The 19,624-nt window shown below is 37.2% G+C and overlaps 1 protein-coding gene across 1 annotated transcript in view; it reads right to left on the reverse strand.

Moving 5' to 3' along the window:
- Positions 1 to 19,624, reverse strand: part of tppp (tubulin polymerization promoting protein) — an 85,631-nt gene that overhangs the window by 42,855 nt on the left and 23,152 nt on the right. The window contains exons 2-3 of the mRNA XM_066716019.1: positions 7,976 to 8,281; positions 4,051 to 4,204 (exon numbers count right to left, since the gene is read on the reverse strand). Of these exons, the coding sequence (XP_066572116.1) occupies positions 4,051 to 4,204; positions 7,976 to 8,277 (456 nt within the window). The 5' untranslated portion in view covers positions 8,278 to 8,281. The remainder of the gene's footprint in view (positions 1 to 4,050; positions 4,205 to 7,975; positions 8,282 to 19,624) is intronic.

Below are 19,624 nucleotides of genomic sequence, written 5' to 3' on the forward strand. Positions count from 1 at the left end.
CTGATGGGAGTGGTCTCTTCCAGGATGATAGTGTCCCGATCCACATGGCATGAGGGGTCACTGAATGGTTTGATGAGTATGAAAATGATGTGAATCATATGCTATGACCTTCACAGTCACCAGATCTCAACCCAACTGAAAACCTATAGGAGATTTTGGACAGACGTGTTAGACAGCACTCTCCACCACCATTATCAAAACACCAAATGAGGGAAAATATTTTGGAAGAATGGTGTTCCATCCCTCCAGTAGAGTTCCAGAGACTTGTAGAATATATGTCATGGTGCATTGAAGCTGTTCTGGCATTTGCTGTATGTTTTGTGTCTTACGTTTAGTGTCATGTAAATATTGATCTCAGGGAACATGCCCTATAAAGTATAGGGCATGTAGTAGAAGGAAAAGTATATACTTTGAACTAATGTGTTAAATTGAACAGATTATGATTGATTAAGGACTTCACAATTGTGTGTCACAATAATGTTATTCCCACACAGACTTATGTTAAAAAAACACATTATTGTGTTGTGCATTGGTTCGTTTTATGTATTTATATTTGTATTTATTAATTTTGTGTTATATGTATTTATTTATTTTTACAACAACAATATGTGTATCCTGCAGTCTTGTCTTATGGACCTGTGGACAGGAATCAGCAGAGAAATCAGTGGCCTAAACTATCAATAATAATTCCACAACTGTTGCTATTCAAGTAGTCCACCCCCCCACCACCAATTCAAAATGAGATGTACATGCAATACAAAATAATGCTATTAAAAAACAAAAAACAGTATTTTAAAATAACACAACAGGTTTAAAAAGTTATAATCGAATAATCTGTTGATTCATTAATTGGATAAAAAATATCAATTCTAGCATTAAATGCAAGTGTTTTATTCAAAAAACTGTTTTGAGTTTTTCCTCATCTTGCACAATACTCTCTTTAAAACAACTTGAGATGGCAGCAAATAAATATAGACAGACAATACATGGCAAGCTATCATGGAGTACCTGGTCATGAATGGTACCTACTGATGTAGCTAGAATTCTAGAAAGTGGTTAAACACAGATAAACAAAAAGAAAATGTGACTTACATTATTTACAAAGATTATTTAGGGCTGTTGAGCTTCCGAGGTTGTGAGAAGCACTATGCTTGATAGTTTTAAGAAATGTCTTAAAACTCAACCGTTTCAAAAAAGATTTTAAGAATCTCTGTTAGTTACGAGTTTTTAAATCCTATTAGCCTTTTTCATTGCTTGTTCCCCATTATTGGCCAACATGCTCGTTGTCTTGCTTACTTTCTTTGTTTTGTCTGTATGTTTAAATTTCTGCTATTGTGCTGCTTGTTGGATTTTCCAGTGTGGTCTGCATGCTTGAGTTGCTACAGTTGTATTGACTGTTTTATCTTTTTGCTATGTCTGTTTTGACTATTGCTTGACTTATAGCACTCTTTTATTTTATTGTATGTTATTTCTCTCACCAACTCCTCCTTCCAAGAACCAACCTTGCATGATATGACCTGTCCCATTTTATGTGCTGCAAAAGGCCCCACAATCAGCCGAATACCAATCAGTGATCGATATTATAAAGTACTGGCTGACTGCAGCACATTCCACAGCACACATACCATTTGCTCACAACAAAGATGGCGCCCATTCTATTCGGAGCTTCTACCCAAAAGATGGAACTTCCTCATCACGCCATGTTTGTTGAGGACATGCAAGGTCAGTTCTCAGCCCTCTAGCATCTGGGAAGGTGAATTACAGCCAGCACTCACTCACCACAAAACAAATGTATTATTCTTGTTTCATATTATTATTGTAGTTGAGGAGGTAATTGGCCTAGCTTATGAAATGCACACCAGTGCATGAAATGGGAAAGGCTGTGTACTTTGTGTGATTTTAACAGATCCAATGTGCTATGTCCTTGACGAACTTTTTGGATGACAGAATTCCCCAAAAATTATTGACTAGATCACCTTTCCTTCAAACTATTTACTATAACCAACAAAGCAGATGTACTGAATTAACTACAATTAAGGCAAACTAGAACAAGATTAACTTCAATTAAGGTGAATTAAAAACAAGATTAGGAATGCCATTACTGTTTGAAAGTATAAACACAACAAGATAGCTCTCTCTCACCTGTCCTGTGTGTGGCGTTGGCAACTTCTAACCACTTCTGTATACTTCTGTTTCTCAACAGCACCCTTTGTACCCTTTAGCTAACTGCAACTTTACTGACATCTAACTAGCTCTACCTGGCACAAAGCAATTAACATAATTCCTCAAATTTCCGTGACTAGATTATGGCTCCAATGTGTTTTCTTTTCAGATGCTCATACGTCATTATTGTGCTCCTGTCCCATGTAAGTTCAGCTTTGCACATTTTGCAGCAAACTGTCTTCTTTGAAGTGTTTAATGTAAAGTGTTCCCATACTTTAGATGACTTACATTGCTTTTCACGGGTGTAGCTGCAGCCTCCACCATGTTTTTTGTTTTGTTTTGTTTTGTTTTTTGTAGCTGCGCCCCACATAGACCTAGCTAATCAACAATCAAATGTGTTGCCAACCATTTTTAATTATCAACATTACTGATGATATCGATTAGTTGTTACAACCCTAGTAAAAATTTGGAGATGTACAGAAATGGCAAGCAGGTGTTATTTTTTCCTGATGTTGTCACGTTTTCCATTAATTACAATTTCAAATTAACTATAAAGGTTGTGACAATTACAAAAAAAAAAAAAAACACAATATGGATGTCTCCCGTGACGTGTGCATAAGAACTGAATATTTTCCAATTATAGCTGTAACCTGACCAACCAAAGTGTTTTGCTTTTTCAAATTTAATTCAATTATTAATTACATTTTCATTCAATAATAGTTTAGCAAAGTGATCTGCAATGCAAATGCCTTAACAATTGTGGCAATGCTTTATGGTCATAATAGTGAAATATAAAATGTATTCGACTAGGTGTATACACTTAAGATACAGAGTACTAGATACACAAAATATAATATCAAATGAAAACATACATGTTTATTAAACACAAGTTACTTACTGTGTGTTGTCCTTAGGAAATGTCAAACTATCACATAATGTAACAGTCCGCAAATAAATAAAAACTATGTACATCCAATTCAGTCTCCATTTCAAACCTGCGTATTATAAATGTTGTTTGCCAGGAACACAAGCTGGTCGACTTGCTCTGGATCTAGGACTGCTCGCTTTTAATTTACAATAGTCGTGTTCACCCTGCCATTTCTGCATTTGATACTGCTCAGGAATGTCAGAGTAAACGCTCTGAGATCGGATCAAATGTACCTCTCAGGTAGACGGTACAGATCCGGATTCGCATCAGTGGAGCAGATAAGAGAACATTTCCCAACTTCCCATATTATAAATAAAATATTATTGTTACAATTAACACTAAAAGGCTTGTAATTTTATGTTAGCGAAAAATAATGTATAGTCATTAGAAAGGCTTGAGTCAGATATACAACCAAATTCTAGCAAAGGATTGTTTGTCCCAGTACATTTGGTAGTACATTGTGTGGTTATATATGTTAATTAGGTATTGTATAGTAATTTATATTTTTATTTAATACCGTGTTTTTTGAGTTGCCAGTTGATCATCACCAGGGGCGTGTCTAGGTGAAGAGCTTGCGGATGTCTGTGATGTCGTGTCTGAAATGAGGCAGGCCCCCTCAGTGGCCCCCCCCTACGACTGATGAACAATGGCGCTGTGGTCACCCGTGAACGAAACACCGTCAACACTGTCAGCACCCCCCCTCCTATCCCCCAGTGACGTTTATGAAATAAGGATGGCCCCCCCACTTGGCCACCACATTGAATATGTTCTGGAAACGCCACTGATCAACACAGTATATTGCAGTATATTAACCACCACAGTAGAGAAGCAACCTTCAAACAATACATATAGACATGTGGTAATATTTCACATTGAAAAACAATGTTTTCAGCTTCTACTTTAATTTGTTGAGTATTATAATAAAGAAAGTGTGTAGCAGTTAATAATTTGGTACTTACCGTAACTCCAGATATTATAGGAGTTTTTCCTTCAACCATTTTAAAAACTTCTTGGACCGCTTCCTCTCCAGGTTTGTCTTTAAAACGCTTCTTTGCGAGTACCCCCAGAGCTTCTATAAACTGATCATATGTGATTGTTCGACAGGATTTTTTTCTGAAATATACCAAGTAACAAATATTCCCTTAATAGTTATCTTCAGATCACATATATTACATTAATATAATAATTCAGTAAAAGCATCTATCTAGTGAGCAGGGTAAAACAAACCTAAACAAATATTTAAAGGATCCAATACAACATGCCAGCGTGAACATAACTATTTGGGTTTATTCATAAATTGGCTTCTTAAATTACCCAAAGTAACAGCACTTGTGTAAAATACTCAGCATACTCATTTAAGGATTTTCCACACTGTATACTATCAGATGTTTTAGATGTACTCAATAATCTCTAAACTAAATAGGGGGTGGTGGTGGGGAGACCTGTTTATTTTGGAACCACACCCGCCAAAACAGGTATGACTGACTGACTGAAGATTCTGAAAACAAGATTTAACCCACAGTGTTCAGTTTTACTGTCACTGAGCAGGTGTAAGCTCTCTATGTTTGATCTCAATGTAAAACAAAGCTGCATTCATGTATTTATAAGATTGCTGATGCATGGAAGAAGTTAAAGATGACGAATCAAGATCAATGAATGTACATTCTCATCTCAACTATAGTAACATAGTACGCATCTCCACCATAGTAACATTCTGCCCTGTGAAGCTTAGTGAGAGAAAATTATAAATTATAAAAATTATAATTTTTTAAATCTTTGATGATAAAGCTCAGTTTTAGTAACCGTTATTCAGCCTCACTGGGAACTTGTTTTGAAAACCTTGCTACAACTTGAATCATCACTTTACCTTGCCTAATCCTTGGTTGTTGTTTTTTTCTCTACACAGAAAGAAAATTATTTATTTATATATTTTTATTTGAAACATAATTTAAAATGACAAGAAACAGTCAGGGCAAACTTTGGCATCATCACTTTTTAAATTATTGCGATTTGTTTGGTGTGGGCAAGATTGCCCCAATTATTTCTTATAACTGAGCTTTTATGATTGACATCTGGTTTTGTAACTTGATATTGTTTTTGGTATACAGTTTTAACAAAACTTACATACACAATGGATACATATCATTTAAATGAATTAATTTTGTAGTGAAGCTTTCTTTTTATGGATGAGAAATAAAATACAATCAATCTCTACAATTAGAAAACATAAGAACATAAGAAAGTTTACAAGAGGAGGCCATTCGACCCATCATGCTCGTTTGCTGTCTATTAATAACTAAGTGATCCAAGCATCCTATCCACTCTATTCTTGAATGTTCCCAAGTTTTCAGCTTCAACCACATCGCTGGGGATTTTGTTCCAGATTGTAACAACTCTCTGTGTGAAGTGTCTCCTGTTTTCGGTCTTGAATGCCTTGCTGCTCAATTTCCATTTGTCTCCTCAGGTCCGTGTGTCCCTGCTGATCTGGAAAAGCTCATCTGGTTTGATGTGGTCAATGCCCTTCATGATTTAGAAGACTTTGAAGTCCTTTTACTGATCTGGATGAATACTGGTTCCCAAACTAAATTCCTTGCCTAGAATTTCCTTGCCTTCCTTGTTTCTGATGGAATCAAATCTCCACATAGTCTGTCTGTTCCAGGGTGAAAAGGTTCTGTTCCCTCAGTCTCTCTGCTCTCCTCTGAACTGCTTCTAGAGCATAGAGCAGCAGTATCTTTCTTGAAGTGTAGAGCCCAGAACTGTACACAGTATTCCAAATGAGGTCTAACTAGTGCATTGTACAGTCTTAACATTACTGCCCTTGTTTTAAATTCTACACTTTTGACAATATATCCTAGCATTCTGTTTGCCTTTTTTTTTGCTTCCCCACATTGTTTGGATGAACTCCTAGGTCTTTCTCATGTGTTAATTCTTCCAGTTCCATTCCTCCCATAGTGTAATTATAGTGGACATTTGTCTTACATGCATTTAATACATTTCCACATTGAATTTAATTTGCCAGGCCACAACTGAATATTATCTAAGTCCTTTTGAATAACCTGTGCTGCCGAGATTGCAACAGATGAGTTACCTATTTTAGTATCATCTACAAATTTGACAAGTTTTCTAACTATCCCAGAGTCCAGATCATTAATATAGATTAGAAAAAGCACAAGCCCTAATACTGATCCCTGTGTCCTGGGCCCCCTCCTGTTCTCTCTCTACACTCACTCCCTGGGCCCCCTCAAAGCATCCCAAGGTTTCTCTTACCATTTTTATGCAGATGATTCCCAGTTCTTCCTGTCTTTTCCCTCATCCGACACCCTCATCCCCTCTCGCATCTCTTCCTGCTTGTCTGCTATCTCTGCCTGGATGCACTCACACCTCAAGCTCAACCTCTCCAAATCTGATCTCCTCTTTCCTCGCCTCTTCCTCTCCTTCTGCTGACCTCTCTATCTCAATCCCCTTGGAATCTACGACACTCTCTCCCTCTTCTTCCGCTAAGAACCTAGGAGTCATTTGTTATTTTGATTTGCCCTATGCTCCCTTTCCCTTGGCCCTTGACTGTGACCTAACATCTTGTCTGCACTCGGCTTTTACAATCCTGTATGTAAAACCTCATATATTGTATACACTTGTGTAAATTGGAATTTGTAAAATGTATTATGGTTTGAATTGCACTGTAATATGTAAACTGGAATTTGCACTGTATTTTTGCACTTTGTATTGCGCTTATATTTTGTAAGTCGCCCTGGATAAGGGCATCTGCTAATGAATGAATGAATGAATGAATGAATGAATGAATGAATAAATAAATAAATAAAATAATAATAATAATAATAATAATAATAATAATAATAATAATAATAATAATAATAATAATAATAATAATGCGTCTATGTGCGCCAAGATTCAAGACAGGTGTAGGATTACGTGCATGTTTAGGTATGTCAAATTAAATGTCGAATTTTGGATATAGACTGTTGCATAGATTAGCATGAGAGAAAATCTTACATCAGAGGCAACCATAGCAAAAACAGCACTTTAGTCAATACCACAGTTGCCCTATTAGCTAGCTAGCAATGTATAAAAAACTTACCATGCGTTTGGTTTCAAGTGCTCAGTCAGACATGCTCTTGTGGAAAGCCAATTCTCACTTGCACAGTCCACAAAGCAATGTACAGTTATCATTATTTTTCTCTGAAATACTCCCACACTTTAGATGCTTTTGCCCGAGTTTTGTTTTGCACGGTAGGCTGGCTGCTACGTGCAGGTTCAGACATTTTTCCAGTGAGGTGCATACAGGTGGATGACAAACCAAGTGATGCATTACTACCACCTACTTCTGCTTTGGAATTAAATTGTTGTTCTCACTGAGAGCTAGGAATAGGGGTAAAGGATAATATTAGGCTAATGGGCTAAGATCAAGGATATTTATAAGAACAGCTAAGAGGCAACATATAAATCTGAAAAAGAAGGCTACGGATTTTACTAGTCGAATCAGTTGACTAATCGTTGCAGCCCTACAAAGCACACATTATTTTTTATCAGCATTACTCACCTGCCATCACAGTGTTACCCTGGTACATCCCACAAGTTCTCACCTAGTATAACCAACGTTTTGAAGTGAATTATTATTCACTGGGATTGGTCAACACAGTTGCCTTCCCACTTTCCTGCCTACTTGCGGGATTTTAAATACCAAAATACATTTAAATAAGTAAAGGTAGGGTATTATAGATTATTGATTTGATCTATCCCTCAGCCAACATAGGTATAATTGTCATTAAACACATCCGTAAACATGTCCTTTAAACTTACTGAACCCAAAAGTGAGAGGCACATTAATGCTACCCCAAAGTAAATAACAGAAAAAGGAAAACATACTTTACTTTGCTGAAGACAATGTCCACATCGGTGAGTGTTATGTTCTTGCCATCTATGATGCCACAGTCTTTGCACAGTTTTGACCAGTTCTTCCCATGCATTTCCTTCCCTGTCGCTCTGGTATCACCATGAATGGCAAACTTCCTGAATGCATCTTCTAGTGCAGAAAGTTCAGTAGCTGAGGCTCCTTCATCCGTGCCATTAGTTTCTGAAGACAAGTGTTTATGTGCTCTGTCCTTAGAGTGTTCACTGGGAGGCCTCAAAGGTGACTTGTTAGCACGTTTCACTTGAAATTCAGCCATTGTGCTGTAAAACAGAAGAAAATGCCAATATTGATTACTTACATTTGATATAAAGTATTTGTAGCAGGTAAGGTTGTGGATTCAATTTCAAAGTGAGGATAGATCATAGGTAGGAGCCTAAATGGTCTATCCTACAGTTCTATAATGGTGACCTCTAGTATTATTTTGTGTACAAGTCTCTTGCAACTTGCAACATCACTTTTACAGTCCAGGGTCCAGTTTTCATTTAAAACCGGAACAAATTGGTCAGTCCTTCATTTTAGAAAGGCCTACATACATTACAGTGACCAAATATGATTTATGGCAGTTACATTTATTATTATCCTGAAATTAAACATATTACCACATCAAACCACATACTCCTGTAACGGGCCAAATTAGTATTAATTGTACCTCTTTAATGACCACATTCACACCAGAAGTGCACAACAGGACTTTCAGCATTTCCTGCATATCTAAAGTATCACAATAACTATTTCTTGAACAAATTCCTAGCTCTCATATGGTGATTGTTCTATACCAGGGGTTTTCAAACTGGTCCTGGAGTACCCCCTGCCCTGCTGGTTTTTGTTCCAACTGATGTTTTAATTGCTTAATTGATTCCTTAATTGACCTAACAAAGCAATATACCATTCAATTAAGTAATTAAGACCTAGGTTGGAATAAAAACCAGCAGGGTATGGGGTACCTCCAGGACCGGTTTGAAAACCCATGTTCTATACTATCACTATCTTGTATCTGTATTTTTTTGTTTTTGTATCCTTAATTCAAATAATTAAAACAAAAAAGAAATAAATGGGCCTCAAACATATGATAATTGGGCCATTGGTTGTCTGTTCCTTGTCTATAAAAATGCCAGTGATATAACACATATATACAGACGGGTTACAAATTAAAGGAAAAACCTTAATAAATGACTGGAGAAACATAACAAATGCAGATGCCTCCAAACAGGTGTACTGCATGATACAATTAAGCAATTAACATCCTAGTATCATGCTGTCATGGGAACAGAAGTATATACAAGTTGCCACAGACAAACCCAGGACAGTACAGGTGAGAGGCAGCCATCTTGTTGTTTTCCTAGTTTCAGACCAGTGTTAGCATTCTTCATTTTGTTTTAACTTTGCCTTAATTCAAGTTAATCTTGTCTGTAGTTAATTGAAGTCAATTCAGTATAGCTGCTGAGTTGGTGAAAGTAAATGGGTTGAAGAAAGGTGATTTAGTCAAGGACTAGCAGGAGCCAGTTAGGTGTGAATTGGTGGCAGGTAGACAAAAGCTACTTAAAGCTGCTGTTGAGAAAGAGCTGTGCTGTTTCTTGGTGAGAAAACGTCAAGCAGTTGACCAGGGGACAAATCACAGAGACAGAGACAGAGACAGAGACAGAGACAGAGACAGAGACAGAGACAGAGACATGTGGCCACTACAGTGTCAGGTTTGCAGAATGATTGCCTTCCTGGATGAACTCATCCAAGAAGATTTAATTTGTGAATGTTGTTGGCATGTTGAAGTCCTAGAGATCAAAGTCCTTGATCTTGAGGCTCAGCTTGGTGATCTGCGCTGTATTAGTGATATCGAAGAATTGGTCAATCAGCCCATGAGAGATGGTGTGCACTAGGGCTATGCTCAAAAAATCAATATGGAAAAATATCATGACATACTCCTTGCTGATGCACACATCGCTGCAGATGCTACTGTATCGATATGGCAACTTTGAAAAAGAAACATACCTATGCACATTTCTTCTCAATGGGAGAAATAAACATGTATATTACTCTCTCCGATTATCATAACTTACTATTAAATCAATTGTACATGACTGATACATCAATATACTCAGTGTGTCTCCAGTAGCCATTTCGTCTGCCCGTCGCACCCCTTCTTTAAGTGAAAAGTCCCACTACTAGAAGTATGATTTGATAAATAAACTGCATATCAATTTAAAGTAGATGGTTTCACCAATATGGGTCTGAATGTGCTATATAAATAATTAAAAAACACATTTATTCCATTTACCTCATGTTTAAAAAAGGTAAATCAATCCCGACAATTACATGATATATTCAAGTGCTTGTCTATATTACATATCTGTAGTTCTTTTAAGCAAGTCAGTTGGACTTGGCAGGTATGAGCGTGAAAATAAGAGGCGCACCGGTCAATTTTTGAGTATTTTTGTCCGAGTCAGTGAAGAGTGCAGATACGCTGCACCACACGGCTGAACCCATCCCCCACACAGGTGCTGTGGGTCAAAAGTGTCAGAACTAGTTTCAATAGTACTGTACATGTAGAGAGTTTAATATACTGTGGTTTTATTCAGAACACATGTGTTCAATACAATAATAATCGAAAACATATTTATTCCGATCTGAGAAGAAACAACGAAAATTAATTCAGATTAAGCCAAAACAACGTCAATTCCACACGATAAAATGATTTAAAACTAAAATACAAATCTGATTAATTGCTGATACATGTTTGCGTATTGCTTTATATAATATATTATAAATATATAATATGTGTTACTGAAATGTAACTCGAAACCTTGGAAGCAAAGCGGTCCAGTTATTGTGGTGCAGATCTGCAGAACCCCAACGATCCCATTGTTGGAGCAGCGCACATACAAGCAAAACGAACGTGACCAGGTGTGCTGACAGTGACAGAAACGCCCCCTGCAGTGTCGCCACTTCCCATTGAGCCAATGGGGGCTGCCCGGAAGAAAACTGAAGCAAGTGTTTTGACGAAAAAGACATCTTTGTAAGGATCTGACGCAATTTTTGGAAAAAACTTTTATGTAGAAAATAAATAATATTTAAAATATAATAAATTATAATAAACAACTCAGAGGGTGTTCTCCACCACTGGAGACATAGTTACAGCTCAGAGAAGTGCTTTGAAACCTGAGCATGTTGATCAACTGTTGTTTCTGCACAAAAATCTGAAAACATATTAAGCCTTAGCTGCCAGTACAAGGCCGCTTTTAAGTTTGTTAAAACAGTTTTATGTATTTTTTTATTATTATTATTATTATTATTATTATTATTATTATTATTATTATTATTATTATTTTGATAAAATAACTGATATGTCTGGTGGACATTCTTACAGCAAACAGAAGTGCACGTAAAGTCAAGTGAAACCAGAATATTATTGGTGCATCAAAAAACTAAAAGCATAAGAGAGAACAGAAAAGGCCATTTTAAGTTTAAAAATTAAATAATATTTTATTTGCATTTATTAATAACTCTGGGTTTAGAAACAGAATATTTTATTTTACTTTTAAGATTTTTTAAGTTATGCGATCTTTAAGGCTTTGCCTTCGCTTTATACAGAATAATAAAGAACAGCTGTTGTAATAAATTACTGTATCGTGATACGCATCGCATCATGAGGTTGTAGGCAATACCCAGCCCTAGTGTGCACGCCAAAGCCGAGGAGAGTTGAGACCTTAGAGCAGGAAAGTGTAGAGAACTGCTGGGTTACAGTAGGTCATAACTGCAGAAAAGGGCGTGCACATCCCTTAGAGACATCCCAAGAGCTACAAATGCCCAACAGGTTACAACTGCTGGACATCGAGTTGGACAAATTAGATCCTATTAATGAAACAATCTTTGTGGGTTAAGCTTTTGAATAAAATATCTGAAGGATTAGTGGTAGGAGTGTGTTACAGACCACCCAATTCAGATTTGATTTGACAGAAAATAGAGGAGCATCTTAATGAATACCATATTATTGAAGATAGTCAACATGGGTTTAGACGAGGCAGATCATGTCTTACTAATCTATTACAGTTCTTTGAACATGCAACTGCAGCTGTAGATCATATAAAGCATATGACATAACATACTTAGATTTTCAAAAAGCTTTTGATAAGGTTCCACACCAAAGACTGATCCTCAAATTAGAAGCTGTAGGCATTCAGGGTAATGGAAATAGATGGATTATGAACTGGTTGATGTATAGGAAACAGAAGGTGTCGGTAAGAAGAGTTGCTTCTAACTGGAGTGAGGTTGTTAGTGGAGTTCCACAGCGATCAGTATTAGGGCCTTTGCTTTTTCTAATCTATATTAATGATCTGGACTCGGGGTTAGTTAGCAAACTTGTCAAATTTGCAGATGATACTAAAATAGGTGGCTCAGCAGATACAATCTCGGCAGCACAGGTTATTCAAAGGGACTTAGATAATATTCAGTTGTGGGCCGACACCTGGCAGATGAAATTCAATGTGGTCAGTGCACATACAGTATTACATGCAGGTAACAAAAATGTCCACTATAATTACAGTATGGGAGGAATAGAACTAGATTAAGTAATGCATGAGAAAGACCTAGGAGTCTACGTGAACTCCTCACTTTCTCCATCCAAACAATGTGGGGAAGCAATAAAAAAGGCAAACAGAATGTTAGGATACATTGTCAAAAGTATAGAATTTAGAACAAGGGGAGGTAATGTTAAGACTGTACAATGCACTAGTTAGACCTCATCTGGAATACTGTCTACAGTTCTGGGCTCCACACTTCAAGAAAAATATCGCTGCTCTAGAGGCAGTTCAGAGGAGAGCAACCAGACTTATTCCAGGTTTGAAAAGAATGTCCTCTCGTTTATAAACTTTATTTTGTTCTTATGTTCTTACACTCTGTGGCATGTATAAAAATCCCGATCAGCCTCAGTTGACCTCAATTATGGATCAAGATGGCAAGAGAAAAGAATCTAAGTGATTTTGAAAGAGGGGTCATTATTAGGGCACAAATAGCAGGAGCTTCAGTCACAAAGGTTGCTCAACTGGCTAGTGTTTCAATAGAAACAGTTACTAAAGTTACATTTGCATTTAGATCTATGGGAAGGACATCAGCAATTAGGGTTGGAAATTAAGGTTGAAAGCACACATTTGATGACCATGATGCTAAGGTGCATTGGGAAAAACATAGTCACTGGTCTACAGTGGAAAAAAGTGATCTGGTCAGATTAGTCATCCTTCACCATATTTTCAACAAGTGGGTGAGTGCATCTGTGGCATATACCAAGAGAACAGTACAGGCCTGACTGCTTGACCCCTACAATGAGCTCTGTTATGTTGTGGGGGGCATTTTCCTGGCATGGTTTGGGTCTACTTGTCCCTTTAGAGGGAAGGGTTACTGCAAAGCATTACAAAGTTCTTCTGAGTGATCACATTTCTATCCTGATGGGAGTGGTCTCTTCCAGGATGACAGCGCCCCCATCCACATGGCATGAGGGGTCACTGAATGGTTTGACGAGTATGAAAATGATTTGAATCATATGCTATGGCCTTCGCAGTCACCAGATCTCATCCCAATTGAACATCTATGGGAGATTTTGGACCGATGTGTTAGACGGTGCTCTCTACCACCATCATCTAAACACCAAATAGAGGGAATATCTTTTGGAAGAACAGTGTTCCACCCCTCCAGTAGAGTTCAGAGACTCACAGAATCTATGCCAAGGTGCACTGAAGCTGTTCTGGCAGCTTGTGGTGGCCAAACACCTTACTGAGACACTTTATGTTAGTTTTTCCTTTAATTTGTCACCTGTCTGTACATAACACAATCATATAGACAGCATAGTGTCTGATCACTCAGTTACTCTGTTATAAATAATATATGTATTTCTTTATTCCCCTCAGAATCACTTTTTTTGGAATCTCCAATTATTTTTCTAGATCTTCAGAATAATCACTTAACTCAGATCTAGGGTTGCACAATTTTGGGATTATTCATAGGTGGAAACTCTGAGTGGGAATTAACAGGGATATATGGGAATTTTCAGGAATAAAATGGAAATGTAGGGGTTATTTGCATAGGCTTCATTAACCAAACCTTTAATTAAGAAACAGACCGTTTATCTTATCATAAGCAGACACAATTGCAAACCTTTCTAACAGAAATAAAAAAGTTGAACCCCTCCAAAACAGTGGCATTTCCAGACAATGTGAAATGGGGTGGCCAGGGGGGTTAAGTACTTTTTCTTGGGGTGGCACAGCATTTAAAATACAAAGTGTCTTTAAAGGATACAGTGTTGGATTTCCATCCCCTATTCTTAAACATATTTAAATCCTTACAGTAATTTAAACAGATCACAAGGTAGTTAAATGAACACAGCACATTTAATTGCAATTAAAATGCATTTCTACTAATTAAGACGTGTAAAAAATAATAAATTGTATCAGGGATGGGATTTAAACCCAGGTCCCCCACAGCGGACTGCAGTAACCTAAATGCATCACTAAAGCCTGTTTGTTAATATTAAGTAAAACTTAATTGAATCAGGGGGTGATGAGTGATTTCGTACCATTAATAAAATAAATAAATACATAAATAAACCAGCAGTGAAGCATGAGGAAGAGATGTGATGCGTGATCTGTGAGGAGGAGATTTACCGGAAAGTTTCCAACTCTTTGCAACCTTACTCAGATCACTTCAATAAATCAGAACTTGCTCAGGAAGTTCGAGTTGAGCACCAAAAAGCACCTTTTCAAAGCCATTTTCAAATCCCCAAACTGAAAGCTCAGTATACCCTCAGTCCAGCCATTATTTCAACTGAGGATTTGATGGAGCAGTAGCTGCTAACAATCTGAATCTGCAGACAGCAAAGAAACCCACCAGGAATTCCCAGGAACCAGCAATGCATTATCCAGTCACCAGATGAGTATAAGGCTGGACTGCTTTTCCTGAACATAAAATGTAACAAAATATCACATGGCATTCATTACTTGAATATTGTTTCAACCTTCCCAAAGGTACACATTTGAGGTCAAAAGCATACATACCCCAAATTAAATTATATAACATAAAATTATAATTATGTAAAAATACTTTTTATATATGAAAGTATAATTTCTAGAGAATAAATTATTACAGAAAATATATAAATTGGGGAATTAAAACATTAGACAAAAACTGTCTCTTGAGGGACCCTTTCCAGTAAAAGCCTGTGGAATTGTATTTCACATTTAGAAGCTTTGGGAAAGCTCCTATGTAGAACTGCCTAGGTTGTTTCTGGAGTCTGCTTCAAATTGCCAATAAATCTTACAAAAAAAATAAAAAATACAAAGCAGGTATAAATAAATAGATGTTTGAAAGTGTTACATTTTCAAGTAAGCATGTATGTGCTTCTTTGAAAGGGGAAAGTACAAGTAGAAAAAAACTAAAAGTATCTGTATTACATGCACACTGTGCAGAATTTATGTGAAGATCTGTTAATGGTTGCTTCCAAAAGATGCAATAACATATGGTATTTACTTAAGTACAGTGCAGAGTCCCAGCACATCACATAATCGTGATTGCTGTCAGAAGCTAAAAGCACTATGGAAAAGTTTATTTTGCAAGCCCACCCAGTCTGACACAGTGTAAAAACATAAAGCATTTTCCACATTGGGAGGTTTGCTTCCATCATGTGGTAAATTAATTTTCATACAAAATACACATGCATGTATAATTTAAAAGGATATACTAATAAACACACACACACACACACACACACACACACACACACACACACACACACACACACACACACACACATACAAATATTCAAATTGAACCTCTTAAGACATTTTCTGTGATTCATTAGACTGAATTAAGCAAATGAGTACCAACATCAATCTAAACAACGGAGGTGAGAAATGTAATTAATCAAGAAGAATAAGCCAAAACTTATTTTTTGTGAGAGAAAGCCTTATACTGCAACTCCCACTGCAACACAAACATCAATCAAACCCAATCTTTCCCTTTTGTTTCTCAAAAGGCACACTTAGAAGATTGGAAAGAATCATCTTAGCTCACCTTTCCAGCAGTCCCATATGTGCTATATCTCTCTTCAAATACACTGTAGAAAAATAACCAGGTTCATGGTGCGTGGCACTGTTTGTCACAGGACTCACAGTTCCATGGTGCGGAAAAATCTATCCAGGAGCCTGGCAGCAGAACACTTGACTGAATAATTGACTTCACTCAGTTGACAAAGTCAATTTAATTGCATTCAGCATTATTAGTTTACTTAATTTGAGGTCTGTCTGGAGCAGCTATTCAGCACTGCTGTGTCCTATGGAATTGTTGGCAACTGATGGAGAGGGCTATATTAAGGCTGATGCCCCATGGGTGGAACCAGGAAAGCTGCAATTTTTCACTAGCAGTTACTAAAATTGTAATTACATTCCAAGATCTTGAGCAGAATTCATAATGACCTAAAATGTATACGGTCTTCTCTTAGAATGTATTATTTTATTAATTCAATTGTATTGATGAAAAAAAATATAATTACAATGAAATACTTATATTCAGAATACTGGGATCCTATTGTATTGAAAGGGGGCTTTATCTACTATCTGTCCTCAAGGGTGACATCGCTGAAGATCACCAATAGACAGCCAAGTTGCCAGTGGTATGACAACACATTCAGACAAACTATTCTTCTCACAGTGGCCTGGCACATGTGTAATGGTTTCCTAAACACTGACTTATTTATCTGTTAGAGCCTATTTACACTTGGCTCCACAATTGTGGCATCAAACTTGCAGAACACAGACTTGAACATTTTCACAGTGGTAAAGAGCCACCTATCCAAAATGAACTCTACTTTCTACAGCATGTCAGTTGCTCAGCTGCCAATCTGCAAATTACTTTATAATAATAAGTCCATGTCGATAAAGCGATTCACCATATAGCATTTCATGTCTTTTGTATTAGTATGAGGTGGTTTTGCAAAACAAAAAAATCCGGAAAAACACATTTCAAAAAAGTTATACATTGATTTGCATGTTAATGAGGGAAATAAGTATTTGACCCCATCGACTTAGTACTTGGTGGCAAAACCCTTGTTGGCAATCACAGAGGTCAGACGTTTCTTGTAGTTGGCCACCAGGTTTGCACACATCTCAGGAGGGATTTTGTCCCACTCCTCTTTGCAGATCCTCTCCAAGTCATTAAGGTTTCGAGGCTGACGTTTGGCAACTCGAACCTTCAGCTCCCTCCACACATTTTCTATGGGATTAAGGTCTGGAGACTGGCTAGGCCACTCCAGGACCTTAATGTGCTTCTTCTTGAGCCACTCCTTTGTTGCCTTGGCTGTGTGTTTTGGGTCATTGTCATGCTGGAATACCCATCCACGACCCATTTTAAATGCCCTGGCTGAGGGAAGGAGGTTCTCACCCAAGATTTGACGGTACATGGCCCCGTCCATCGTCCCTTTGATGTGGTGCAGTTGTCCTGTCCCCTTAGCAGAAAAACACCCCCAAAGCATAATGTTTCCACCTCCATGTTTGACGGTGGGGATGGTGTTCTTGGGGTCATAGGCAGCATTCCTCATCCTCCAAACACGGCGAGTTGAGTTGATGCCAAAGAGCTCGATTTTGGTCTCATCTGACCACAACACTTTCACCTAGTTCTCCTCTGAATCATTCAGATGTTGGCAAACTTCAGACGGGCCTGTACATGTGCTTTCTTGAGCAGGGGGACCTTGCGGGCGCTGCAGGATTTCAGTCCTTCACAGCATAGTGTGTTACCAATTGTTTTCTTGGTGACTATGGTCCCAGCTGCCTTGAGATCATTAACAAGATCCTCCCGTGTAGTTCTGGGCTGATTCCTCACCGTTCTCATGATCATTGAAACTCCACGAGGTGAGATCTTGCATGGAGCCCCAGACCAAGGGAGACTGACAGTTATTTTGTGTTTCTTCCATTTGCGAATAATCGCACCAACTGTTGTCACCTTCTCACCAAACTGCTTGGCTATGGTCTTGTGTAGGTCTACAGTCTTGTCCCTGACATCCTTGGACAGCTCTTTGGTCTTGGCCATGGTGGAGAGTTTGGAATCTGATTGATTGATAGCTTCTGTGGACAGGTGTCTTTTACACAGGTAATGAGCTGAGATTAGGAGCACTCCCTTTAAGAGAGTGCTCCTAATCTCAGCTCATTACCTGTATAAAAGACACCTGGGAGCCAGAAATCTTGCTGATTGATAGGGGATCAAATACTTATTTCCATCATTAACATGCAAATCAATGTATAACTTTTTTGAAATGCGTTTTTCTGGATTATTTTGTTGTTATTCTGTCTCTCACTGTTAAAATACACCTACCATTAAAATTATAGACTGATCATTTCTTTGTCAGTGGGCAAACGTACAAAATCAGCAGGGGATCAAATACTTTTTTCCCTCACTGTAACTGGCATTGTAATAGAGATGGAAAATGTTGTTTTATTTTCTAAATATTTGTAAATGAACATTAGGAAACTTCAAATCTCCAAATCTAGTGTCTAGCAAGATTATATGTTTCACTTGTGACAAATCTGTTTCCAATTCCAACTAGGTAAGTAATGAACATGTGAAATACAAATTAAAAAAATTAACTAAAAATGTACTGGGTGTAAAATCAGTGCCTATTTCTGATCTACAGAGGATGTGGATGAAACCGCAAACATGTTACTGCATGCTACCCATTTGTGGTATTTACAAATATAGCTCACCCCAAAGGCAATGGCAGAACTGTATTAGTTAAAGCTAATGAAGAGTTTCACATGCAAAAATAATATCCAACAAATACAGCCACAAAATATATATATTTGTCAAAATCATGTGTGATCACAATGAATATGTAACAGTATCACACTGGGGATAATACATATTTATTTATGTGCAACTACACTGGACGCAACCAGACAATTTCAGTGTAAAACATTTACACTAAGAGCTCCGCCGGTGAAGGTGAAAGCAATAAAGACATCAAGTCCCGATTTAATGAAAGTTCATAATCACAGAGTTCCAAATTGATGTAGTATGTTTATTAATTACTTTTTTGAAAAAGTTATTATAATTATTATAAATATCATAATTATACACTTCCATGTACATTCAACAAGCAAATGTAAAATAGAGCATAACATAAAATTCTACGAGTCAATCCATGTATATTCGGTATGCTCACTTACTGTCAAAACATCATCATGTTTATTCTCTTCAAAACAACCAAGTATAAGTTCCTGTAACCTTAACCTAGTAAACGGTGACAGTCTTTATGTTATGGAATCTCCCTCAGCTATAAATACTTTGCATTAGTATCTGCTGGTCTCTGCTTTTTTATTTTTTTTAATGGAATTACACATTATAATAATTGAATATGAATTCTAAACCATCAACATGTCCTATTTATTTATATTTATTTATTTAAAAAATAAAAAATCAAGAGACCAGCAGATACTAATGCAAAGTTTTTATAGCTGAGGGAGATTCCATAACATAAAGACCGTCACCGTTTACTAAGTTAAGGATATAACCTATATATATATTGTAAATATCTTGTACTGGACAAATTATTTTGTTTTTGCTAAGGTTAAGCG

Source organism: Amia ocellicauda, chromosome 10 (assembly GCF_036373705.1).
Source record: "Amia ocellicauda isolate fAmiCal2 chromosome 10, fAmiCal2.hap1, whole genome shotgun sequence".
Lineage (NCBI taxonomy): Eukaryota > Metazoa > Chordata > Actinopteri > Amiiformes > Amiidae > Amia > Amia ocellicauda.